The following is a 27,001-nucleotide window of genomic DNA, read 5'->3' on the forward strand; positions in this document are numbered from 1 at the left end:
TCTATTAAAACGTCCTCCACGTCCTTTTCCTCTACCAGGACCATCTTGAGCGTCTTGAGAGTCAAGGGTAGCATACATAAGTTTACCTTGATCGTTTTGAGTGTCTTCTTTTTTGACTCGCTCTTCATAAGCCTTTAGACGCCCAACAATGTCCTCATAGCTCGTGGTATTGAGGTTGAGAACCTGTTCAAGAGCCGCTATGACGTGTATGAACTTCCTTCTTGGGAGACTACTCAAGAATTTCTTTACCATCCTTGGTTCTTCGATGATCTCTCCTAAGGATGATGATTTTGCAGATATATCTGAAAGTTTACCAGAGAACTCATCAATGGTATCTGTCTCTTTCATCTTGACCCGGTTGAACTCATCCATCAGTGTCTGTAGTCTAGCCTCTCGGACTCTTTCAACTCTCACGTTCCTTGATTTTATTGCTTCCCATACTTCCTTCGAGGTATCAAGATTACCTATCTGCAAGACCAAGCTTTCTGGTATGGACTGAAATAGTAGAGCTCTGGCTAAATCGTTCTTCTCTTCTTCTTCTGCGCCTGGCTCAATCACTTCCCATACTTTGTGCACTTTGAGAGCCACCTTCATCCTCATGCTCCAAACTGTATAGTTTGTGGTAGTAAGCATTGGGCATTGGATGGTTGAATGGCTACTCTCTCTTGGCTTGCTTGTAGATACGACAATATCTTTATCCCCCATGTTTCTTTCTTCTCACAAACTTTCTCGGATGTTTGACGATTTCAATAGTAGTGCTATGATACCAATTATTGAATCGTAAGAACCAATATCCAAGAATGTATAACACAAGCAAATATAAAGTACTCACTTTATTAATAGCTTTCTCAAACTCAAACTCACAAGTTATGCCACACAATTAACATCTCCTTATATAACACTTATATATTCTTATTCTCAATAGGAAACACATCTTATAGATAACTCTCAATCTATTCTAATCCTAATCTCATTAGGATAGCTTATATCCCAAGTTATCTCAAGTTTAGGTCAACAGTTTCTATATGTATAGTGAATTGGAATATGATGTCACGTTGTGATAATGGAGATTGGAGACTACGAGAGTTTCAATTAATTAATCAACTTTTTCTTCTCCTCTCTCTCTCTTTCCTTCTGGTCATGACTAGTTGAACGTAACAATGACCAAAAAGCCAAGTTCAAAAGCATAATTAGTTAAAGAAAAATGCGATTATTATACGATTCTTAGCATTAAGTCACGATATATAGTCACACCCTCATCAAACTTTTTATTTCATACCAACTTCTGAAAACTACATAAAGACAACTGTCTACATATATCTATATACATACACGCACACATACTGTGATACACATAATTAATTATGGTGAAGTTTGATGCGAAACTATGGAAAGCTGTGTTTATGATGTCGATAATCAACATTGCGCTAAGCGTTGTAAATGTTGTGTTCAAGAAGATGCTTGATCAAGGAATTAACCGTATGGTTGCGACCACTTACCGACTTGCCGCGGGAACTCTGTTCTTGATACCATTTGCAATTTTCTTGGAAAGGTATGTGTTTTTATCTGTAATTATGATATATCTACTTGCATATTTCGATAAATGACCATTTACAGCTTCATGAGTCTAGTCACATGTCTTCTGCGTTTTGAAAATTCAAATAATTCATCCAATCTTTTCTTGGGTTGTTGATTAGCTAGTTCAGATCTTTGAAGTTGTCTTTTTCGTAGTATAAAGTTAACAAGTGTTAATCTGTAATCTTTTTGTAAGAATATATATATATATATGTGTGTTCGTATTCAATTAGAAAGAAAACTGTTATAAAGGATGCAAGAAAATAACACGGAAATAGATGATACCTAGAAGAAAAAAAGTGGTTCGTCAACTGACAACGTCTATAGAAATTTTTTTATCACACCATATTTAAGGCATATCAACAAAAACAAAATTTTGTTTTATTTTTGCAGACATAACAGGCCAAAACTCACGGGTAGGATCTTGTGTTCACTTTTCTTTAGCGCTCTTCTCGGGTAAGATTCTCTTGATATACTTTCAGCAATAACGGCTTATAAAAGATTGTCTAAATTTTTTTATCATTTACAAATTGGCAGGACAAGTTTGGTGCAATACTTCTTTCTTGTTGGACTACATAATACATCTTCTACTTTCGCCTTAGCGTTTAGCAACATGGTTCCTTCAGTCACTTTTGCTTTGGCTCTCGTTTTTAGGTAACGAAAATCGATCAAAACACAGTTCTACACTATTTGGCTTCTTCTATTCTCTAACTATTTATTAATTATTATACAATATAACCAAATGATGAATGATTAGGCAAGAGACGTTGAACATCAAGAGCAACATAGGAAGAGCCAAAGTGTTGGGCACAATGATTTGCGTTTGTGGAGCTTTGGTGCTTACACTGTATAAAGGACCCGCATTAACTCGACAAAACGCTCAAATGCATACACAAACGTCAAATGGTTCAACTACTTCAGTAACTCAAAAGTGGGCAGTGGGCTCGGTCATGCTGATCATATCAATCTTAATATGGTCATTATGGTTCATCGTTCAAGGAAAAATATGCCAAACTTATCCGTGCAAATACACGAGCACCACGATACTCTCTTTTTTTGGTGTGATCCAATCCGCTTTGCTGAGTTTGATCTCGGAGAGAAGCATATCCATGTGGGTCCTTAAAGAGAGGTTCCAAGTTTTGTCTCTACTTTATTCGGTAAGCAAAATCACATTTACTATATACTTTGCCTACCAAATCTATTCTGTCTGATTCATTATGTGCCTTAAGCTTAATGCTTTTACATGTAATCAAGATTACCAGTGACGATTTGGTATATTGGTTAAAACTCATCAAATTCCGTTGTGAATGATCTTTTAATCTACAAAGGAAATGTGCGGACTATATGCACCTAGAAATTCTATCTATTAAAAATATTATACAAGTTGCAAAGGAGGCGAAATCAAAATGAATTTTTGTTTGCATTTGACATTTGGTATCAAATTTTACTTGTAAAAAATTACTAGAAATTGTGATTTTATGAAATCTTTCTAAAGTAAAATATATGCTTATATATTTCCCAACTATGATCGGTACATGTATAGGGTATAGTGGGATCAGGATTGTGCTACGTTGGAGTGTCGTGGTGTCTCCAGCAAAGAGGTCCAGTTTTCACGTCGAGTTTCATCCCTTTGATTCAAGTCTTTGCTGCCTTTTTCAGCTTCTCTTTTCTTCATGAGCAAATTTACTGCGGAAGGTAACCTACGATTTTCTTTCTACTTTATTTATATATATATTTAATGATGTTATTTTATGATTTATGGATTTAATAATTTAATTTCAACGTACGTACAAACAAACGATTTTAAAATTGCATTGGTTCAAACGCATCATATATAAATACAGTGTTGCGTAATACATATTTAAATGGATTCATTGACTTGCATAGAATATGCCTACACTAAAAAGTAAAGAGACCCTTTCATCTGCCTGAAGTATCCTTTGAATGCAGTGTACTGGAGTTAAACTAAATTGATGCATAAATCGTACTGCATAACATAAGTTGAAACATTATTAACTTTGGAGAATATTATTGGAAACTTATCAAGACCTTTAATATGGAGACTGAGAAATGTTTTATATGATTTTCTCTCGCCTAACAGATATTCATGAATCAGTTATTTTATTTTGGTTACAAATTATTTCTGACAAATGAAACGGATATGTGGCATGACAAAAAGTGTGATAGGATCAACGGTCATCATCGTGGGACTTTATATACTTTTATGGGGGAAAAGCAAGGACAAGCCGGCACCAGTAACCCAACAAGAACATTTAAATCTCGATCTTGAAGGTTGCGGGACAGCTCCAAAGGAACTTAATGGTGCTGCCCATCCAGTTTCTGAAAAATAATTGCTTCGAAGTATATATTATTTCTTTTGCTTGTGGTCAAAGAACTCTAAGGCGACTAAGTTAACGTTAGTAGAAAAGTCACATTAACGAAAATGTAACCGTAAAACTGTTACAAAGACATGAAATATGTTCAGATTTCGTTCTTATCTGCCAATGAAAAGTTAAATTAGTTTTTAATATGTTAACATTATATATACTAATTTTGAAATACTATCAAATGCCCGTCTAGCTCAGTTGGTAGAGCGCAAGGCTCTTAACCTTGTGGTCGTGGGTTCGAGCCCCACGGTGGGCGTTTCCTTTTTACTTTTAATTGATATTGTTTATTTAACAGTTTTTACTTTTTGAATTGACTAAATTAAATAATAATCCCAACTATCTTCGTGTGTAAATACTCTCTATGACTCTTATCTTTTTTGAATCATGTACTTTCTCCCTGTAAGAACTTTGATATTAAAAAGCCTAAAGTACACAAATTTATTTCAAAAACAAGAAACAAAAGATAGCGCTCCTCAATCCTAGCTTGCTATATTGTTACTGTATTACATAAGTCCCTATACACAGTTTCCTTTTTACTTTTAATTGATATTGTTTATTTAACAGTTTTTACTTTTTGAATTGACTAAATTATCCCAACTACCTTCGTGTGTAAATACTCTCTATGACTCTTATCTTTTTTGAATCATGTACTTTCTCCCTGTAAGAACTTTGATATTAAAAAGCCTAAAGTACACAAATTTATTTCAAAACAAGAAACAAAAGATAGCGCTCCTCAATCCTAGCTTGCTATATTGTTACTGTATTACATAAGTCCCTATACACAGAAACAAAACTGGGACCAACATAGTTAACTACGTACCTTTCTAACAAAATTGATCATCATACTTCTAATTATAACTCAAATTCTTCTCGACCGATCAACAATCACTTAAATCTTGTCGGGAGCTCGGTTATGGACAGGAGGCTTTCCTCGAGGCTTACTATGGATCGGATAATCACTGCGTAACAGTCGAGCAAGTTTCTTCATATCCTTGGCTGAAGAAAATAGTTCACCTTTTTGTAGGCTATTACCGTTGGTGAGATCATCGACATGCTGCCAATATTTATTATGTACTGAATTATTAATACTGTAGGAATAATGAAGAGACTAAATATCTTAAAGAAGGTTTTACAAGACCAACCTTAGTGGTGCCAAGATCTGCCAATATATTGGTCTTCTTATGTTCTCCTGCAATAAAGCCAAAACATATCTTGAATGAAGACATGCTCAATACCTTTACTAATTATTATAAAGAAACATGAATTTCATTTTTTATAAAGAATAGAAAAAGTGTTATTTGTACAAAACTCAAAACTAATTTTGACCCAAAAATAAGAAACATAAAACTAACTAACGGAAATATACAAATGCTACAAATATTACAAACTATATATTTTCGCTGTTGTGATTATAGGTTATGTCTAGGAGGATGACGTGCTGGTCCACGATAATCATCATAGAAAGCTACAAATCGACCAGAAGGTTTTTTCTTCTTGGGTTTCCATTTAAATGAAGAACTCTTACTTCTCTTATGAAACCCTAATTTTCGCTCCACCTTCAATTGCTTTGATGCACCTGATGAAATCTTTATACTCAAATCATGATTATTCGTCGCCCTTACTTTCTCCTTCTCGGCTATTACCACTGTGGTTCTCATTGTTCTCCCGGGCCTTAGTTTCCTCGGTGCTCCAGTGCTGGTGAAGTCGTGGGAATCCTGTTATGGTGGATAAATTGATATAATGGATTGATTTCATTTTAAATATACAAATTATTTGAGAAATAATTTAATGAAAAAATCCTATACTTTATCTCCACGATAGTCAAGACTTTTATGACCAGCATCTCCGCCTATCAAAACAAATCGAGAGATATAGTGCAAAAAGAAAGTTATTAATGTCCTATTTTAGTAAGCTAATCTTCAGAAAAAAAAATCAATGATTATGCAAGATAAGAGTAAGGTAACGAAAGAAAAGTAAAATTAGGGATCTTTATGTAAAGGCACCTTCATGAGCATAGACTAGGATATGGTCGTCTTTTAGGGCATGAATGATAATAAGGAAAGCTACTGCTATGATTGTGAATCTCATCATGATTATCAAAGATATATGCTTCCAAAATATTTTTCTCTCTCTCTTCTCTCTAGTTGTTGTTAATGAAGAAGAGATACCTACATATGAGGGAAGTGAGCTCAATACGATTAGTTACAGTTCTGATTTTTTTTTTTTATTTGGTCTCACGGGAGTAAAGACCCGAGTCAAAAGGCCAAGGTTTCTGTCGTCTAGTAATAACAAAAAGAATATTAGTACTTCTAGGTGCATCTGTATTATAATATACTATATACATTATGCTAGCCCTTCAAAGATACATATAAAAAGAGAAATCAGTTGATGGTGTCATAGGTTAAAGTTTTTTTTTTGGGGTAAGTAATAGGTAATAGGTTAAAGTTTCGCCAATAAATTTGAAACATAACTCGAACCCTTTCATTCAAGTTTCAGTAATGATCGGTTGGCCAAAAGTAGGCCTCGGCATTCAGGATCTCAACCGGGTTTCGGTTTTGTCAAATCGGGTCTCAGTTTTCGGGTTTATCAAAATCAGCCCTATTCGGATTACATAAAAATTCGGTTCGGGACCGGTTCGGGTTTTATCGGGTTCGGATCGAAGTTAGTAAATATTCAAAGAACCGGTACAACCCGGTATACTTTCGGGTTTTGGGTTCCAACCGGTTCTTCGGTTTTAAAGTACTTGATTTATACATATTTTGTAACAAGTAAAATCGGTTCTTCGGATTTAAAGTACTTGATTTGTACCTATTTTGTAACCAAAACATACGTAAAATCGATTCAGAAATAAGAAAAAAACATCAAACATGATCATTCAAAGTCAACGAAAGGTATACGTTGTTATTGATAGAAAGAAAACCAATAAATGAAATCATAAAACGAAAAATTAAGTTCTCATAAAATAAAATAAAATTATTCAATAAAAATAAAACCAAAATCTAAACATTTCAAGCCTCAACCGCCACTTTCAACCATCAACCTTCATGTAGTAGATAGTTATTGTAGATGTTTAATAATATCTTAGTGTATTTTAGCTACATATCAGAAATTGAGATCATGTTTGGTACAAGTTCTTTTTTTGCATTTTGAATGTTTCGGATTCTATCGGATATCCATTTAATTTCGGGTTCGGTTCGGATAATACCCATAACCAGAAATACCATAAAACAAGACCCATTCGGTATTTATGTCGGGTTCGAATCGGTTCGGATTCATTTTTATCGGATCGAGTTCGGTCAGATTTTCGGGTTCGGTTTATTTGCCCAGCCCTAGCCAAAAGAAATCCGTCTGTTTTTTTTTTCCATTAACAATCCGTCAAAAGAAACTAACCTCAAACTTATATCTAACCTTTTTGACATCGATTTCCACTTATTTTGTATATATTGTAAATGTTTCTTACACATATTTAAAGAACTTATGACGTTCGATTTAGAGCTCCCTTGTTAAAATATATGATACAGACAAAAGATGGATCATTGAGAATCTTCAGTATCCAGAGTCCAGAGTTCAGACTTCAGACACAACAACGTAATTATTATATATATAGATGTTGTACCTCGGAGCTAATAATCCGGCACACGGATTTTTTCCTTTGTGTGCTATACAAAACCAAAGGGCAAGATAAATATCAAACACTGGCTTATGGCTTGTATCTTTTTTCTTTTCTTCTGCATTTTTAATTTGAAAGCTAAGTTAGAAAAAAAGATAAATATCAACCCTCATATTTTATAGGGTTAGAGAGATAAGAGATAAGATTGAAGTATATTTCAAGGAACATATATTCTCTATTAAAAGAGAAGTACCATTTTTATATACCATAAAAAGTCATACTAGCCTTATTAGGTCTATTTTATTAATTACATTTATTTAATTATTTATATTAATTTATTAAATATATAAAGATACTAATAATAAATCAATTTTAACTGTAAATTTGAATTTTATTTTTAGTTATAACCAAATATTGAGAAAAAATCTAGCAAAATCTTTCTAAAAATTAAAATATTTTATTTAAATCAATACTATTGATTAATTTCGTAATTAATAATATATACTATTATACATTAATTTAAATAATATTTCATTATAAAACAAAATAAAATAAAATTGTATGCTATTTTCAAATTTTATAATTGTATTATATATCTTCTTTATTAAAAGAAATATCATAAAAAAATTCATACGAGGTCTATTTCATCAATAACCTCTATTTGATTATTTAAGTTAATCTATTTAATATATAACATTTTGAAAAAATATTATAAATTACATAGATATTAATAAATTTAAATTTAACTGTAAATTTAAATTTTATTTTTACTTATAACAAAATATGTTGGAAACAATCTAACAAAATCTTGATAAAATTTTAATTTTTTTTTTAATTAATGCAGTGATTAATTTCATAATTAATAATATAGTATTATTATAATGTATTTATTTATAAAATCCCACAATATACTAAAATAAATAACATAGAAATATAAATTATGCTAAGAAAATATCAGTTCTATAGTATAACTAAATAAAATTTTAAAATATATTGTATTCAGTCTGTAAAAATTATAAAAAAATGAAGGAGATTCTCAATTTGTTTATTTCATACTGTGAATTACCAAACTCGAAAATATATTAATATAAAATAACAACTAATAGTAAAGTAAAATACATAAAACAAATCATTATACATTAATAATATCGAATAAGAAACATAATCAATAACATTATAGATTTACACAATATATAACACTAACATGTAAATTATATCTTTGAAAGTTTTGCGATGGTATATGTTATATATTTATAAAATGAAAATCTACCCGTACGGATGTGCGGGTGAAAAATTTAGTGTAAGAATATGTTAAGAGTCTTAGCACAAAAAAAATACGTTGAGAGTCCCATATCAAAAAAAATTAAAGGATCAAGAGTTGAAGGAACATATGTAAAAGTATGTTTTTTTTTTTTTTTTTTTTTTTTTGATAATCCAGGGGTTCCCCACTTACGTGGGTCATTCCCCTGGGCCCGGTTAAGCAGCGGTCCACTTCACCCGGGAGAGCTTTACCTGGGCTGGGAACAAGGCCCAACACCCAGTACCGCATTTGGTGACAGAATGGGCAGTTCGCCTCCGCCTGGCGTCGAACCCGTGAGCATGACAATTGGCCCACAAGATCCTTACCAAGTGAGCTACCTCATCCTGTCAACATATGTAAAAGTATGTTAAGAGTCTCATATCAAAAAATTGAAAGAACTAAAGGAACATGAGTAATACGCTATAGCTAATAAATATACATGAACACTCCATTTATTCTCAGTATATTTTCCTTTGTGGCTTTGTGTGCTATACAAAACCAAAGGGCAAGATAAATATCAAACACTGGCTTATGGCTTGTATATTTTTTCTTTTCTTCTGCATTTTTAATTTGAAAGCTAAGTTAAAAAAAAAAGATAAATATCAACCCTCATATTTTATAGGGTTAGAGAGATAAGAGATAAGATTTGAAGTATAGTTCAAGGAGCATATGTAAGAATATGTTAAGAGTCTTAGCACAAAAAATACGTTGAGAGTCCCATATCAAAAAAAATTAAAGGATTAAGAGTTGAAGGAACATATGTAAAAGTATGTTAAGAGTTTCATATCAAAAATTTGAAAGAACGAGTAATACGCTATAGCTAATAAATATACATGAACACTCCATTTATTCTCAGTATATTTTGAATTAGGAGCTCATAATTTCATAAAAATAAAACGCGTAGGCAAGTTATATATAAGATGTAAGAAATAAAGATTAAGTGAGAAATGGCAAATTGTTTGTAATATAGAACAAATAATATAAGTTAAGTAACATGTTGTCAGAATAGGTTAATGTGAATTAATGACACAACATGTGTAAGACGTAACTATTTAAATAAAATAACAAGATGCAAACGAAGAAGGCACGAGGAAGTGCATCAAATGAAGTGCAGGGGTTGGGCGAATTGCAGGGGTTGGGAACATGTAAATGTGTCTTTACATAGATTTACTAAAAAGTATTACAGAGACTCTACCCATATATTGCTAAACAAATCAATGGTTAATTAATTAACTAAAAAGAGCTTAAGTTCTTAGTATTTGTTTTCTAAAACTATAAGTCTATAACTAATGCCGTGTTGCCCGGGATGGTCTCTTCTTACGTGTTGGTTTCCCTGTGAAAGCCTCGTTTTAATTACTAGAGATACTTTTTCTTAATTAACCGACTTATGAACAGAACAGTCCCTGAAAACTTTGATGACACAATCGATTAGTGACAACTTTGTGAACTTTGAGGATTAGTTGGTCGTCTGTTTTGCCAAAAACCGTGCAAGTACTAGTTTCATTACAAATTTCATTTTAGAGTTTTCCACATTAACTACGAAAAAGGTAACTAGTAATTATCTTAACTACTCGCATGCATCGACCAAAACGAATTGAGCTACAGCTGATATTGATATTTGGATTGGATGTTAATTATTTATCCAGGATGATTCTTGGTTCTGCCAAATATATTTCCATGACAGAGAAAACTTCATGCGTTAAGAAGCCCGTATTAGTTAAGGCCTTAGGTTTAGGCCTCATCTGAGCCCACTATGCTCATTGCTCACGAGCACATCATCACTTATGTTTTACATATTGATTGATGTCCAAACCTTCTCGTACATTGATACAAGAGAACTCTTGATACAACCAAAACTACAATGCAAAACGCATGAAATGTTGTGGAATCAGTACATTTTATTATCTAATGAAAATAAAATGTTGCCATTTGTATAAACCAGAAAATACTGCCATTTGTATAAACCGGAAAATATTTTCCTGCGATCTTCGGAGATATGATAATTTTTCATTCATATATACTTTACAGCACGGTTTGACTCGAATTCAATCATCCTCTGGCGGAAAGTTATTCCCCCACATCTCTCCCGTGCGTGCCACTAATCAAAACATTAGACAATAATAACGTTACAAACAATAATATTAAATTCGAAACCAACTACTCTAAAGTTAGCATTTATAATTTGTATCATGATCATTGATTTTCTTTATCGTCCTTTAATCATTCTTGCATCATTATTGGATTTTAATTTTTCTCGACACAAACAAAAAAAGACATTTGTTAATTAAAAATATCAGTTATCTAAACCAATCAAAATCTAAACCAAAGACCAAAGATGAGTCAAATCATTTCTGTTAGATCAACAAAAACAAAAAAGGACAAAAACAAAATAATTTATCATTCCTCTTCATGCAAAGATCTAAAAACTAGCACATCTCCTAGAGTGACACGTAGTGTAATTTCACTTCTGTCATTTATTATCTAATCTAAGCTTACCGACACATCACCTTCACTCAGTCACATCCCAAATAGCCAAACCTATTATGAATATTATTTCATTTAATATGATTGGTTAGTAATATCTATTTTAATTGTTCAAACAAAGAGAGAATTAAAATAACTAAAAAAATCACGTGCTGGTGCTTCACCTCCTCCTCCTCCGCCGCTTCTCCTCCGTGAAAATTGCATTAATTCAAAATCTTCTGATTACAAACCCTAAATCCTCTCTCTCTCTCTCTCTCTCTCTCTCTCTCTCTCTCTCTCTCTCCTAAAATGTTCTTGTCGTCTTCTCATTCTCAAATCCACTTTAAAAAAAAAACACAATCATCCATCCAGTCAACCAAATCTAGATCAAAGTTTGAAACTTTTTTTAAAATTTCAATTAATTAGTTTCTTAAAAAAAAAAAAACTTATTTGTTATTTTTTCATCTCCTTCCTGTTGCATCTGTAATAGCAAATCTTCAGTTTCTCCTCCAAAGAAACACCCTTTTACTCTGTTTCTTCCAAACAGAGTAAATTTCAAAACAAAACAGAGTAAATTTCAAAACTTTCTTGGAAAGTTCGTTTCTTTTTCTTCCAACTTGTGTTTCTAGCGAAGGGTATTCAAAGATGGGCGGTGTGACGTCATCTATGGCGGCGAAGTTTGCGTTTTTCCCACCGAATCCGCCGTCTTACGGTGTCGAGGTGGCGTCAGAGACAGGGAAGCTGAGGCTAACGGGTGTGGAGAACGTGAAGGAGAACGTTGAAGTGTTGAAGCTGAAGACTAAGAGAGGGAATCAGGTGGTTGCGGCGTATATTAAGAACCCTACAGCCTCACTCACGCTTCTTTATTCTCACGGCAACGCTGCTGATCTAGGCCAGATGTTCGAGCTCTTCTCCGAGCTCAGCCTCCATCTTCGCGTCAACTTAATTGGGTAAAATTATTCACTCTTTCTTTGCATGAGTTGGCGGATACAGTTTGAATTAGGACAAGCTTTTGTTTAGGACAAGTAGTGTCTGCTGCACATCTTGAGGCTGTAAGATAAGTCTAAAGAATATGAGTAATTGAGGTTGAGTTTGTTAATGGATCTGAGTTCTTACACCATACATAACTGAGATCCATTGTTTGAAATCTTGTTATGTTCATGTTTTGGTTGTGTTTTTATGTCTAAACCAAATCTAAATAAAACTTTTTTTCAATCTGATTTTTTTTTTTTTTTAAATCGGTCTATGCGTTCAAAAAATCAGTGTAGGCCTCTGCTTAAACAATAGTTTTCTATAAAACGCCTAACCACCGCATAGCGATTTCTTGAACATTTAATTTTATAAATCTTGATTTTCTTGTTCCTCGGCCTAAACAATAGTTTTCTATAAGGCAGTCTAACCACCGCATAGCAATTTCTTGAATATTGGTTTTTGTAAATCTTGATTTTCTTGTTTTTTTTATGCAGGTATGATTATTCAGGTTATGGGAGGTCTTCAGGGAAGGTAAGATCCACTGTGTGTTTATATGTGCAACTTGTGTGTATGAATTTGATATTACACTTTGGTTTCTCTCCAACAGCCTAGTGAGCAGAACACGTACTACGATATAGAAGCAGTGTACAGATGCTTGGAGGAGCAATATAATGTTAAGGAACAAGATGTTATCTTATATGGACAATCCGTAGGAAGCGGACCGACTCTAGAGTTAGCTTCTCGGTTACCAAACCTCAGAGCCGTTGTTCTTCACAGTGCAATTGCTTCTGGTCTTAGAGTCATGTACCCTGTTAAGCGAACTTACTGGTTTGACATTTACAAGGTTTCCTCCTTAACCTTACATTACATTCTCGTTCTTCAGGACATCACTTATGTTCTAATTTGTTTTTGCGTTTGCAGAATGTTGATAAGATATCTTCTGTCAAATGTCCAGTGCTGGTGATTCACGTGCGTATCATCTCGTGTTTCTGTGTTCTCATACAAAGTCATTTCTTGATCAAGGCTTACGGTTGGTGTGCAGGGAACATCAGATGATGTTGTGAAGTGGTCTCACGGGAAGCAACTATTCGATCTTTGCAAAGAAAAGTATGAACCGCTTTGGATCAAAGGAGGGAACCACTGCGATTTAGAGCTATACCCTCAGTACATAAAGCATCTCAAGAAGTTTGTATCAGCGGTTGAGAAGTCACCTCACCAAGGCCAAGCATGTGTGCCACCACAAACAGAGAAGGCTAGGAGCAGTACTGATGTTAGAGAGCCTGCAAGGCCAAGCACAGACCAAAGAGAGAAGTCAAGAACAAGTATGGATCAAAGAGAGATGCCGAAGTTGAGTGTAGAGAGTAAAGATAAAGCGAGAGCCAGCGTTGATAAGAGAGAAAGAACGAGGAAAAGTGTTGATGGTAATGCCACAGAACAGCAGATACAAACAGAGAAAGCCAGGAATAGCATTGACAGGTAAACAAAAACCTCAAATTTGTTTAAGTAGATGATGATGATGATGATGATGATGATAATGATGATGTATGATGACAGGTTTGGGGGGTTGATAAGATCAGTAAGTTTGTGCAACATAGATTGTTTCAAACCTACAGCAACAGCTAAGTGAATGAATTGGTAGAAGAAACATGAACATGAACTCACAGACACACACATGTATCCAAAACATTGTTTGGTTTTGGTTTGTTCTCTTCTCTCTTTGGAATGTAACAAGTCACATGTCAATGTTTGATCACTGTAACTCTTCCCATCTACTGGATTCAAACAACTTGATTTGGTTGTTGATATAACCAAATAGGTATCTGTATTACATTTGTTTTTTTATACACACTTTCTACATATACACTCAAACGACAAATGGTACAAACCACAAAGAGAAGAGAAGTCTCGTCTTCTTTAATTATTTGATTTTTTACATGAAGAGAATGAATAAAAAAACGATGTTGCTTCCTTCATCCACGATGTGTGTGCTTTTTGAATAACGCATAAGCATCGCTGTAAATGGCGACTGCATTGGACATCACCGCAAGAACAATCATGAAAACGGCTAAGGTCGTGTCCCTGCCTGTTGCTCTGCTATGACGATCCCTGCAAAAGAACACAACAGAAGTCCAAATAAACTACCAAATCTGATTTAGCTAAGAGCAAGGCTTTAAAAGTTGGTAGGCAAATCGGTCTTAACAGAAACAATTATTTTAAAATTTGATTTATGCGATTTAAATCGTTTTAAATCAATTATATAGATTTAAATTAGTCTAAATCTGTTAAATCAAACAATATTATCAGTGCAAATTCACTAATTCGTCTAATTTTTATAATTCATCAAAGGAAATTATAATTAAAACAAAAAACAAAAACATCTAATATAAATGTAAAATATATAAAAGTTAAATCAGCAATTCGTTTAGACCCCGCCAAAACTCCCGAATAATCTCAACTAGTCGATAGTTTTCTATAAAACACCTAGTTACCGCCTAGCTATTTTTTGAATATTGAAAAGAGAGGTATTATAAGTAACAATATGTGTGCAGATTTATAGAAACAATAAACTTACTTTAGTATAACGGAAGCTGGGAATATGAATCCGAGACAAACAGCAGCAGTAGCTCCAGTGAATTGGAAAGCATCCCAAATACTAGGGATGAAGTTTGCACCCAAGAAGATCACAGTGATGAGACTTGCAGAGAGACAACCGAACCTCACATTTGAGGAAGTTAACGATGGAGAGGAAGGGAAAAAGAGGCCGTCAATGTTGATCCTCAAAGGGTAGAAAACAATGGGGAACACGAGCATAAGATGAAGCGCGTAGCTGACTCGAACCGCGTCGTTAAGGACAGAACCAAAAGGGATTCCAAGGTCGGTGTCGAAGTTTGCAAGGACATCATCAAGAGTATCGTCACCAAACAAGAGGAACCCGAAAATGCTCGTCATTATGTAAACAGATGAGCATAGCATGAGAGCTGATCTGACTACAGGTCTTATCTGAGACGGGTCGTCTAGCTCGTTCTGTATGCTGTGAACTGAAGGCAAAACAAAGAACATGAGTTTTTGTTGATTATTCTAATAAAGAACAGAGTGTACATACCATTGTAATGGCAAATGAATGCGGTGACAAGAACAGGTACAACTGTGAAGAGATTCCAGAAGGATGTTAAGTCACTAACATCTGGTAGCAATCTTGGCATCGCCACGCCGCCACTGATCAGTTTCATGATGGAAATCCCAGCTGTGATGACGAGAAACACGACGGCTAGAGCCACTGATAAAGCAGATGTAAATCTCAAAGAATCTGCAAAGAACACATACATCATGTCAGAAGAAAACTTAGAGATGCTTTACAACTGAAAATACTAACCAATTCTCTTGAAGCAAGCCAAAGGAGCAAACACACCAAGAGTTGTAATGAGAAGAACAAAAGCTCTTCCGTTCCACCAATGGTGACCAAACCATCCTTCAAGGACACCATGATGATGAGTCCCATCTTCTGTCTTCCCAGCCAATACATCACCTTCAACAACAACAACAAAACAACCATAGAAGATTGTAAGATACAACCAGTGTTCTAAAAAACAATTTAGGCAGCATCTAACATCTGCCTAATCAGCAAATCAGATTTAAACGAAACGAATCAGTCTAAAAAGCGGTCTAGGCGCCTGTCTAATCAACAAAACATATTAGACTCTCAAAAAAGACAATGAGACAATCAGTGCATACCAATGATGATCATGTAAACAATCAAAACACCAATGTTGTTCACCAAAACAGCGACCTGAAGCAAAACCTTCCCAGGTTTCCCAAAAGAATCACCCATCAAGCCACCATAAGACCTACTCCTCTTAATCTTACTAAACCTAAGCAAGAACTCAATAGACGCATCAGTCAAGAAAGCCATGACAACAATCATCGCAATCCCGAGCACAAGCCCCAGGATCTTCATCGTGGCGGGCAAGGCCATGATGCCAGCGCCGATTATGGTCGTGGAGAGATTGAAAACCGCTCCACTAAACGAAGCGCCGTTGAATTCGTCGTAAGCTGCAACTTCTTCTCCCTGAGATTTGGGCAGTAACGGAGCAGCAACATCGTTAGAGGACGAAGAACCACTGCTCCTCCTTTGACTCGGAGAAGCATCATCCATCGTCATCTGTGGATACTGGTTATATAAAAATGAATCCTTTTAGCAATAATTATAAAAGTCAATGTCTTTGGAGGAAACTTAAAGGAGAGAACTTTGACCTTAAAATTGAGCAGAGACGAGGTTTGATTAGACGAGTAGGGATCAAGAACCCTAAAATTGATACAAACCCAGTTGAATTTGATCGAAATTGGTGTAACCCAGATGAAAAAATATACAACTTTTGGAGAATTAACGAAATTGTATAAAGGTGGAGACTTTATTTTTCTCCTGATTGATTTGAGATATGACTGAATGAGATTATAGCCTCACGAGTTTTTTTTTTTTTTTGTGTCTCGATGACGATGGCTAATGATTGATTACACGAAACTCATTCGTAAAAGTTATTTAAAACAAGCTTTTGTTTGGTATTTGGATAGTGGGTAACGTGAATAGCTAAAACTGATTTGATTATCTGTATTGTTGTCAACTTGTTTGACATTTATGTGGTGCTGATAGGATTTAAGAGAGACTGGACGCAGCGTTTAGGATCATCGCTGAATCGAATAGTTGCACTGTGCGCAAGAAAGCAAAACTGTAATTGGTTTTACTGTCTTTCGAGCATATATTTAGAAAGCTTTAAATATGTAGTTACAAAAAGGCTGCAATGTGGTGTATTTGTTAGTATAGAGGCTAATCGCACTGATGTCAAGTTTTTTAAGTTTAATCTTGATTTACGTTAATGATGACCTTTTTATCCAAATAAGTGGGCATGAAGCAACTAAAAACTTCGAAAGTATTTTTTTATGTCCGGTTAATTATGATGTTACAAATTTAAGAAATAGTACGTAGACAGTTTTACAGTCAATAATCTACTTGCCACGTTTGAATACACCATGTGAGCTACTATAAGAAAGCAACGCTAGACCAAATCAAGTATTTGACCAAAAACAAACAAATTAAGTATATGCAAAGTTATTTTCTTAGATTTATTTAAGTGGAAGAATATTTTCATACCTCAACAAAGGATCGTGGTCCCGATCAGTACATACAATCAGACTCTGTGCTAAAACATATATCAACACATAATATATTCAAATTTCATATATCAACTAACAAAATTTGGCTTTTACATACATTGACCAATTACCCGTTAGTAAAAACTATCTATAAGAGAGGTGAAGGAGACTCGAACTTGGGTCTCAACAATATTTCAACAGGACTATTAACCACTGTGCCAAACACGATTTGTTGATTCTATTCTCTATTGTTTCCTATTTATACTTAATGAAGATTTCATTCAAATAGGAAAATTCTCGAAAACAATTATTTAAAAAAATAATAAAAAATATATTTTATTTTCGAAATATATGATTTTAAATTCAAACTTTTTCAATTTTTTTAATTTTCAAAATTTTGAAACTATTTTAAGTTTTTTTTATAGTCGGAGCTCTAATTCTTCAACTATGGAAGTTTTATTAAAGGTAAATTTACATTTATATCCTTAGGATTAACTAATATAGATTTAGAGTTTAAAGTTGAGAGGTTGTTTTGAATTCTAAAAATTAATAAATAAATATTAAAAAAATTCAAACTAAAAGTTTTTAAAATAGTTTCAAAAAGCATTTTCGAATTTCAAAACAAATTTTTTCAAAAGATTGAAAAAAATTTTGGAAATTCTTTTTATAAAAAAGTTTGAATTTGAAAACATATATTTCTTTTTTTTTGAACAAAAAAAACATATATTTCTAAAACAAGTATTTGAGAGAACAAAAATTTTCTTTTTCATTATTATTCAAATAATTATTTGAGAGAATTGCCATATATGAATGAAATATTTATTAGGTATAAATTGAAAACTATAGAAAATACAATCAACAAATTGTGTCTGTCACAATTGTTAATGGACCGGTTGAAATGTTGTTCAGATCTTTGTTCGAGTCCCCCTCTCCTCCCTTAGATTACGCACAATGATTGTCTTTATTCAACAACTCTTTTTTTTACCTTTTTAAAATCCACATCATATTTTCTTTTCCACATAATCATTTAATATTCAATTTTAAAAATTTATTCCAAATTAACTTAATCAAATATTTATTTATAGAGCATAAAAATAATGAATTATGATGTAAACAATTTTTTGAAAAAAGAATATTAACTACAAAATATTTCATTTGAAACAAATAGGGTCAACAAAATAAAACTAAACTCAACAACGAATTAGAATTTAGGGATAATATTTACGTTTAAAAGAAATAGACTTTCCAACACTTCACGCTTTTTTTGAAAGCGTGAAAAACACACCTTGAATTTGATTGGTCCTTATCTTTCATGTGGATCTCACTTTTATGTTTTCACATCACATTTTCTTTTTCACATAATCATTTAATATTTTATTTTTAAAAATTGATGTGTCCAAACTAAATGAATCAAATCTCTATTTATAGAGCATAAAAATGATGAATTATGATGTAAACAAATTTTTGAAAAAAAATTATGAACTACAAAATATTTCATTTGAAACAAATAGGGTAAAAAAATATAACTAAACTCAACAACCAATTAGAATTTAGGGATAATATTTATGTTCAAAAGAAATAGACTTTCCAACCTTTCACTCTCTTTTTGAAAGCGTGAAAGACACAACTTGAATTTGATTGGTCTATATCTCTCATGTGGATCACACTTTTATGTTTTCAACTAGGTGAATAGATTCAACAAGAATTAATCCACGTATTCTTTTTTTTCTTTTTTCAAAACTACCATTGTAATCATTCAACAATTGAAAAAATATTTCAACCGGCCCATTGCACCTTGTCTTATAAATAAAGTATTTTTTATTAATTATTAATTATTTAAAATATAAAAGCCACGTAATCAAATTTTTAACGATAGCTCAGACTCCATTGTTTTTATTAACGAATAATAGTCAATGTATGTAAAAGCCAAATTTTGTTAGTTGATATATGAAATTTGAATATATTATGTGTTGATGTATGTTTTAGTACATGGTTCGAGTATATGTACTGACCGGGACCACGATTCTCTGTTGAAGTATGAATGGCCGATGAAGTGTTCCTTTAAATGGTGAATCACACAACACAAATTTCTTAAACTTTGTTTCACAAGACTTTTTAAAACAAACATGCATTAGATCCTATAGTATCTTACAAGAATAAGCATTCACCTTTCATCTCACCGTGTATAACAGTAAAGGTAAAAGAAGTAATCCAAAAGGAGATACACCACGATTCATTAATTTATTTCGCGTGGCCAGGAAAGACTCCTAATTAATTTTTTTTTTTTTTGAAAAAAACTCCTAATTAATTATTGCATCGCACTTCTGATAATTAATTAACCAACCGAGAATTAATTGCTAGTTAAGCATCTTACTGTAGTTCATAATCTCTGAATAGTAACAAATTGTCTGGATTACTTATTTAGGATCTAATGCAAACAAGACTTTTAAAACAAACATGCATTAGATCCTATAGTATCTTACGAAATAATTATTTCAAAAGAGACGCATATCATCCCAAAAGCAAATAGCGAGTCAAATCATTTAGCAAACACAATAACATGAAATGAGAGTGACTGTAATTACTACTGACATGTCAACATATGCTTAAGCCTATTCAGACATGTAAAATAATTTGTTTGTTGTTTTATTGATAAGTTTCCTTCAAATAATTTGTTTGTTGCTTTTTAATAAGCATATATAGGTTTACCAAAAAAACAGCATATATAGTAGGTATAGTATAGACATTAATTATGTAAGAAATGTATACCGTATAGTGTATATTTAAATCATTTTAAGTTTCAGTCAAATTTCTGTGTTCTTCTCTATTATTTGTTAAGACCATTTTCATTTGGGAAGAAGTATAGAGAAAGAACGTGCGATCAATTGAAAAGGAGACGTTGGCTTTTTTTTTTTTTTTTTTTGTCACTGAAAAAGGAGACGTTGGGTAAGGGAGATAAATAGAATAAAACCACAAGATGTTATAAGAGAGTGTCTATTTTTGAGGGTACAAGATCTAAGAGCATATATTATCTTTAACTTTTTTTTTTGAGCAAATATTATCTTTAACTATAACACTGTTTTATGTCATATGCTCTCAAGATTGGGATGTTACTTTCATATAAATTTCAATCCAATCCAAGCTTTTCATGTCTTGGATTTTTAGAACTTCAAATCTTTGGAATAGAAAAACGTTAGTTTCCTCTCTTGTTATTCAACTACTGGTTTCATATCAGTTATGATATGTTTCAGAAGGCAAAAAAATATCATGTCCTACGTTACAGACTTTATACTGAACCAAACAACCATACCTTATTTTCGGGAATAAACTTAGTTTTTTAGCTAATTCATACTTGATTTTGTGCGGCGAATAGGAGACTGCCACCTCTAGTGTACACATTCTTTGCACTGAAATATAGGCAGGTTAGACTTCGTTAAGTATACACTACAAGAAAACATCGGCATACTGAGGGAAAAAATCGTCGGTATGTCGTCGGAATAACGCTATTCTGAAGACATACCGACGAATAAAGTCCTCGGAAATATCTCCTCGGAAATTCATATTTCCTCGGAATTCCGTCGGAAATTTCCGACGGAATTCCGAGGAAACAAAATTCCGAGAAAACTCCGAGGACACAAAGGTCATCGGAAGGTTCCTCGGAATATACCGAAGGACGCCTTCCTCGAAATATTTCGATGGAATTCCGATGGTCCAATCCTCGGAAGTTTCGACGAAATATTCCTCGGAATGTTTATCGGGAAATTCCGAGGAACATCTGTCCCTCGGAAAATTCCGAGGAACTTCTTTCCCTCGGAAAATTCCGAGGAACTTCAGTCCCTCGGAAAATTCCGAAGAACTTATTTCTCTCGGAATTTTTCGAGGGAAAAAAGTTCCTCGGAATTTTCCGAGGAACTGCTTTCTCTCGGAATTTCAAAAAAATTAATTTTTTAAAAAAAATTATTTTTTAAAAAAAAATTAAAATTTTTAAAATTTAAATTCGAAAATTTAAAATTAAAATTAAAATTGAATAAAACATAAAACATTAAAACATAGTAGATAATATTCAAAGTTAAATAAAACATTCCGAGTTTTTGGTAAAAAAAAAAAACTACGGGTCTGGAATGTTCGGGAACACCTCGTTCGGGTACATCCTCTTCATCATCTCCATCATCTGCTCGTTTAGCCTCTTCTGGGTCTCATAGCCCGCCTGTTGAGCTGCCATCTGGGTCTCCAACGCAGATATCCGATCATCCCTGTCCTTCAGCTGAGCCGTAAGAACTTCTGGATCAACATATTGCGGTGGTGCAGAAGAAGGAGCAGCCGACCGGGAGCGACGACCCAAACCGACCAAACGTCCCTTTTTCTTTGGAACCGACTGAAATATAAATAACCAAATTTAGATAATATAAATTGATGATAAAATAAAAATCAAGAAATAATTAAATTGAACTTTAAAAAAAAAAATTTACCGATTCAACGATTTCGTTGATTCGAACCCGGGACAAGTTGGTCGAAGCCGTCGAATCGTCATCATTGGTTTGAAGCTGAGACACTTCGTCATACACCTGAGTTTGGACCAGGTCGACCACGTCCCTCACAAGACCATCATCAATCTGGCCGGTTTTCTTGTTGGTATACGCCCTTTTCATTAGGGCGAGATCATCAACCGGGTCGCCCTCATTTTCTTCCGTCTTGAAAAAAAATAAATTAAACAAACATTAGAAATTTGAAAAAATGCACAAAAAATAAAATTCCGAAACTTAAATAATTGAAGAAAAAGCGGTTGAACTTACCATGCGATCCGCCAGAGTGGCAATAGATTGAGCACCCAAGTTATGCTTGTAGATGCCCTTCCCTTTACGGTCGCTCCTGCGGTTGTTGGAGTTGGTGGAAGAAGTTTCTTTCGTCTCTTCCTTATCCCAATGCGCACACAACTCCTTCCAGACCGTGTCGTTCATCGACTTTGGGACCTTTTAATTTAAAAAAAAAAAAAGTTTAATAATTTAAAAAATAGTTTAATAAATTAAAAATTGTTAATAAATTAAAAACTACCTTGTTTACTTCCCACTTCTTCTTCCACTCGTATATCTGCTTCCCATAGTTGTCCATAACTTTATGGACAAAATGGTAATAGATAGAGAGCGTATCATCGGAATTCCAGTTGAATTCTTGCTGAAATAGTTTAAAAATAGTTTTTAAGCATAAAAATATAAATAGTTTAATAATTACAAAAAAAGTTTTAATAAATCAAAAATAGTTTAATAAATATAGAAAATAGTTTAATAATTACAAAAAAAAGTTTTAATAAATAAAAAATAGTTGAATAATTAAAAAAAATAGTTTTAATAATATTTAAAATGTTTAATAAATATAGAAAATAGTTTAATAATCACAAAAAATAGTTTTAATAAATAAAAAATATAAGTAAAAAATTTGAATACTTACCGCAAACTGACGAAACTACAGATGCTGCTTCTCGGGAGGGAAGTCAGTGAAAGTCGGATGTCCCTTGTCGAGGGCCGAGTACATCATACGGTTGATCCATGCGCTGATCCCGTTCCCGGATCGGTTGAACCTAATAAAAAGAACAAATTATTAATAATGAATCAAATTTTAAGGAAAAAAATAAAAGTTTAATTACCATGTTTGACCATGTCCATGTGGGTACTCAGTGAGATAGGGAAGATGGTCACGACCGGGCTGTCGAACCAACTGCGCAACACTAATCACTCCCGGAGGACCCGCAGGAGCAGGAGCGGGTGCAGCAGCGGGAGCGGGAGCAGCAGGAGCGGGTAATGGAGAGGGAGATGTATGGTGGGAGCTGTGGGGCGAAACAGAATCCTGAACATGGCTGGACGAACCCCGAGACTGGCTCCCCATACCACCCCGGCTACGACGCTGGCGAGGCCGGGTCTGATCATCATTAGACCTGTAAATTAAAAAAAAACATATTTAAAAATTAGTTCTAATAATTTTAATTATAAAAACAGTTTAAATAAATAGTTAAAAAATAGTTTTTAATCACAAAAATATAAATAGTTTAATAATTAACAAAAAAATTTTTAATAAATAAAAATGTTTAATAAATATACAAAAATATAAATAGTTTAATAATTACAAAAAAAAATTTAATAAATAAAGAATAGTTTAAAATTTTAAAAAATAGTTTTAATAAATCCCAAAAACAGTTTTATAATTACAAAAAATAGTTTTAAAAATATTTAATATGTTTAAAATTACAAAAAATAGTTTTAATAATATTAAAAATGTTTAATAAATATAGAAATTTATATTTTATATATAAAATACATAAAACGTTTTATAACCACAAAAAAATGATTTTAAATATTATATATATGATTTTTAATCACAAAATTTTTTTTATAGATTTTAAAAATGCAAAAAATAGATTTTATATACAAAAAACGTTTTCAATATATATATATATATATATATATATAATTACAAATTCGATTTTTATAACCACAAAATTAATAAAAACCAAAAAAAAATCCAAATCAAGTGAAATACATAATCAAACTCGAATTTTACACAATCCTACCATTCAACCTAACAAAAATCTATAAATCTCATTCCAAAATCATCAAATCTACATAAAAACCATACAAATCTACCCTAAGAGAGTGGGATAGGGTTCATACATGATGCAAGGACTGAAATTGAGGAGGATTAGGGCGGATTTGCCGGAAATCGTCGAGAGAAACGGGAGGAAACGGCGGAAATCGCGAGAGAGAAGAGAGAGTGCGGCGGAGAGAAATGGGGAAGAAAGGTCGGGCTCGACCTAATAAAATGAGGTGTTCGACAGAAATTATCCGTCGGAATTTCCTCGGAAATATTTAATATTTCCGTCGGAATTTCCTCGGAAATCATTAATTCAATTTTCGCGAAATATTTGGCAGCTTGGTTTACCCGGTTAAATGAAAACAGTCCGAGGAATCAGGTTTCCTCGGGATTCTCTCGGTAACTACCGAGGAAATTCTGAGGAACCAGGGATTGGGGTTTCAAAACATCGATTATTTCGCCGTATTTCATTTCTTATACAATTATAATGCATACCATTGAGGATTCTTTGTATAGATGATCATAAACCATGAAATAACAAAATTTCAAAAATAATAGTAAGTATTCCCTTTACCGTTTATTAAAGTGTATAAGTGTTTCTCTTTTGTTGTGTGGTTTTCGTTCATGCAATCGTAAAAGTGTTTGTTATTGGGTAAAACACCAAAGTTTGACTTCATAATCTGGTTAAGACACTTAATGAAGGTTATATACGTGTTATTCAATCCGTAAAACGTTGTTTTCGGTTTAAAACCCCAAGTTACTCGGAATTTCCTCCGAATATACCGAGGGAATTCCAAGGAAAACTCTATCTTCGTCGGAATTTCCTCGAAATTTTCCGAAGAAATTCTGAGGAAATTGAATCTATACTCAAATCCCTAAATCGACAAGATATATTCCGAAGAAATTCCGAGGAAAACCTATCTGCCCTCGGAATTTCCTCGGTATTTATATTTAAAAAAAAAAAAAAGGTCGACGCTAGTCTGTTTCCGAGTCGTCATCACCAGATGAATCTGAATCTGGATCTTGGTGAAACTCTCCAATCACTGGTTCATCCTCTACGTGAACGGCGGCTTCCTCTCCGAAGTCGGTTAAATCGACTACAAAGCCAACTCCACCTAAATCTTCTGCTGCACTTAAGTTGCCGGATGTGCTTGGTTGTAGTGAGTCTTCCAGCTCAGAACTTCCCTGAACTCGGCCTCTCGGGTTGAGTCTTGTAACAGTAACCCATGGATCATCTCTGTTCCTTACCCGGGGGTACTTGATATAACAAACCTGATCGGCCTGAGAAGCAAGAATGAAAGGATCATAATATTGCAGCTTCCGTCTCGAATTTACTGATGTAACACCAAATGCATCTGTTCTCACACCTCGATCTGGAGTGTTGTCGTGCCAATCACAATAGAAAACAGTACAGCGCAATCCAACCATGCCCAAATACTTGATTTCCAAAATCTCATGTATGTGTCTGTAGTATACATCATCTCCTGATGCAGAACAAACACCAGCATCATAAGTCGTACTCGAACGTCTCCTCTTCTGAGTTGTGAATGCATATCCTCGAGTACAAAATCTCGGATATGACTTCACAACAAAGTTTGGTCCAACGACCATCTCGCGTATCCAATCGTCAAATGTTTCACCTCTGGCCAAACCAGCACTCACATAAGTAAACATCCATCCACCAAATTCTCTCTGCTTCATTTCTTCTAGTTCGTCCTCTGTGGCGTATCTATATTCGAACCGTTTTTCTGCCATGAAAATCCTCTCATATTGAAGAACATCTTCGCAGTTGGTGAGTAAATATGTTTGCAAATGACTGCGCTCCTGATCAGTAAGTCGACGGTCCTTTGGTTTTCCGCTAAGTCGTCCAACGTCTGTGAAAATGTCTGGAACTTTCCAATGATATGTTGCCCGTTCGCCTCTATCATCATGCCGAGCAGGTCTTCTGTTTTTGGTCTGAACTTCTGCTGGAAAGTAGTACTCGGCAAAATTTGAAGTTTCTTCATTGATCTTCTATGCGACTATAGAACCTTCCACCCTACTTAAATTTTTCACCATCTTCTTCAAATGGAACATATACCGCTCATACAGATACACCCATCTATACTACACAGGACCACCAAGTTCCAATTCTCTTACCAGGTGAATAACAAGATGCTCCATAACATCAAAAAATGATGGAGGAAATATCTTCTCAAGGTTGCACTGAATCACGGCTATGTTAGTCTTCAAATTTTCAATACCTTCAAGAGTCACTGATCTCGTGCATAAATCGCGGAAGAAACCACTTATCCCTGCAATTGGTTCATGAACATTTCGTGGTAATAGTTCCTTGAAGGCAAACAGAAGGAGGCGCTGCATCATTACATGACAATCGTGGCTTTTCAAGCCAGTAAACTTTCCTTCCTTTCTGTCGATACAGTTACGCAAATTAGATGCGTAACCGTCTGGAAATTCCACATCGTTTGAAATCCAATCAAAGAACGCATCCTTTCCCGCTGCATCAAGTCGGTATATGGGAAAAGGAGCCCTACCATTCTCATCAACATGAAGTTCTGAACGAGCACATATATCGACTAAATCCAGTCTTGACTTCAAATTATCCTTTGTTTTACCTTGAACATTAAGGATCGTGTTCATGAGATTGTAAAAAAAGTTCTTCTCAATATGCATGACATCTAAATTATGCCTTAGTAGATGATCTTCCCAGTATGGCAGATCCCAAAAAATACTTTTTTGTGCCAGTTATGTAGGTCTCCAACACCATCTACCGGAAAATGCTCATGTCCACCGACGTCTGGCGTCCTTTCTGCACCAAAATCTCTAAGTTGTGTCTTCAAATCTTTCCCACGAATTTCCGGAGGTGGACTGTCAAACACCCTCTTGTTCTTCGTAAACAAATTCCTACTTCTACGATATGGATGATCTGGTGGTAGAAATCTCCTGTGACAGTCAAACCAACAC

At 33.9% G+C, this 27,001-nt stretch overlaps 4 protein-coding genes and 1 non-coding gene across 6 annotated transcripts; 3 read left to right on the plus strand and 2 right to left on the minus strand.

The window, feature by feature from the left end:
- The first annotated feature begins 1,358 nt into the window (after positions 1–1,358).
- Positions 1,359–4,103, plus strand: LOC103854493 (WAT1-related protein At3g30340-like). The gene is made up of 6 exons (XM_009131430.3): positions 1,359–1,552; positions 1,969–2,031; positions 2,113–2,229; positions 2,333–2,732; positions 3,119–3,270; positions 3,755–4,103. The coding sequence occupies exons 1-6, from the start codon at positions 1,365–1,367 to the stop codon at positions 3,924–3,926; spliced, it is 1,092 nt and encodes a 363-aa protein (XP_009129678.1). The 5' UTR covers positions 1,359–1,364; the 3' UTR covers positions 3,927–4,103.
- On the minus strand, positions 2,015–8,016 carry LOC103854494 (root meristem growth factor 4-like). 2 transcript variants are annotated; one of them, XM_009131431.2, is made up of 5 exons: positions 5,966–8,016; positions 5,768–5,811; positions 5,488–5,677; positions 5,105–5,151; positions 2,015–5,016 (listed from the first exon to the last, which is right to left on the minus strand). In XM_009131431.2, exons 1-5 carry the CDS (start codon positions 6,051–6,053, stop codon positions 4,852–4,854), a joined length of 534 nt encoding a protein of 177 aa, XP_009129679.1. In that variant the 5' UTR covers positions 6,054–8,016; the 3' UTR covers positions 2,015–4,851. The 2 variants fall into 2 exon arrangements, with proteins under 2 accessions (XP_009129679.1, XP_033141326.1); XM_033285435.1 differs by having other exon boundaries at positions 5,072–5,151.
- Positions 4,146–4,218, plus strand: TRNAK-CUU. The gene has a single exon. It is a non-coding gene; the product is annotated as a tRNA-Lys (tRNA).
- A 1,309-nt stretch (positions 8,017–9,325) lies between the features above and the next one.
- LOC103854496 (alpha/beta hydrolase domain-containing protein 17B) lies at positions 9,326–14,147 on the plus strand. Its single transcript, XM_009131433.3, has 6 exons — positions 9,326–12,285; positions 12,802–12,838; positions 12,915–13,151; positions 13,229–13,276; positions 13,350–13,783; positions 13,862–14,147. The coding sequence occupies exons 1-6, from the start codon at positions 11,981–11,983 to the stop codon at positions 13,932–13,934; spliced, it is 1,134 nt and encodes a 377-aa protein (XP_009129681.1). The 5' UTR covers positions 9,326–11,980; the 3' UTR covers positions 13,935–14,147.
- On the minus strand, positions 14,085–16,948 carry LOC103854495 (amino acid transporter AVT6A). The gene is made up of 6 exons (XM_009131432.3): positions 16,559–16,948; positions 16,040–16,475; positions 15,681–15,833; positions 15,411–15,614; positions 14,880–15,345; positions 14,085–14,413 (listed from the first exon to the last, which is right to left on the minus strand). The coding sequence occupies exons 2-6, from the start codon at positions 16,464–16,466 to the stop codon at positions 14,278–14,280; spliced, it is 1,386 nt and encodes a 461-aa protein (XP_009129680.1). The 5' UTR covers positions 16,467–16,475; positions 16,559–16,948; the 3' UTR covers positions 14,085–14,277.
- Positions 16,949–27,001: the final 10,053 nt, after the last annotated feature.

This window comes from Brassica rapa, chromosome A02, assembly GCF_000309985.2.
Source record: "Brassica rapa cultivar Chiifu-401-42 chromosome A02, CAAS_Brap_v3.01, whole genome shotgun sequence".
NCBI classification, from domain to species: domain Eukaryota; kingdom Viridiplantae; phylum Streptophyta; class Magnoliopsida; order Brassicales; family Brassicaceae; genus Brassica; species Brassica rapa.

Coding starts and splice junctions, on each gene's coding strand:
- LOC103854493 (XM_009131430.3), top strand. CDS start 1,365: ATGGTGAAGTTTGATGCGAAACTATGGAAAGCTGTGTTTATGATGTCG. Junction 1,553..1,968: donor TTTGCAATTTTCTTGGAAAG/GTATGTGTTTTT, acceptor TTATTTTTGCAG/ACATAACAGGCCAAAACTCA. Junction 2,733..3,118: donor TTTTGTCTCTACTTTATTCG/GTAAGCAAAATC, acceptor GTACATGTATAG/GGTATAGTGGGATCAGGATT.
- LOC103854496 (XM_009131433.3), top strand. CDS start 11,981: ATGGGCGGTGTGACGTCATCTATGGCGGCGAAGTTTGCGTTTTTCCCA. Junction 12,839..12,914: donor ATGGGAGGTCTTCAGGGAAG/GTAAGATCCACT, acceptor TCTCTCCAACAG/CCTAGTGAGCAGAACACGTA. Junction 13,277..13,349: donor GTCCAGTGCTGGTGATTCAC/GTGCGTATCATC, acceptor GTTGGTGTGCAG/GGAACATCAGATGATGTTGT.
- LOC103854495 (XM_009131432.3), bottom strand. CDS start 16,466: ATGACGATGGATGATGCTTCTCCGAGTCAAAGGAGGAGCAGTGGTTCT. Junction 15,834..16,039: donor TGTTTACATGATCATCATTG/GTATGCACTGAT, acceptor TTGTTGTTGAAG/GTGATGTATTGGCTGGGAAG. Junction 14,414..14,879: donor CCAGCTTCCGTTATACTAAA/GTAAGTTTATTG, acceptor GTTCTTTTGCAG/GGATCGTCATAGCAGAGCAA.
- LOC103854494 (XM_033285435.1), bottom strand. CDS start 6,053: ATGATGAGATTCACAATCATAGCAGTAGCTTTCCTTATTATCATTCAT. Junction 5,678..5,767: donor TTGACTATCGTGGAGATAAA/GTATAGGATTTT, acceptor CCACCATAACAG/GATTCCCACGACTTCACCAG. Junction 5,017..5,071: donor AACCTTCTTTAAGATATTTA/GTCTCTTCATTA, acceptor AAATATTGGCAG/CATGTCGATGATCTCACCAA.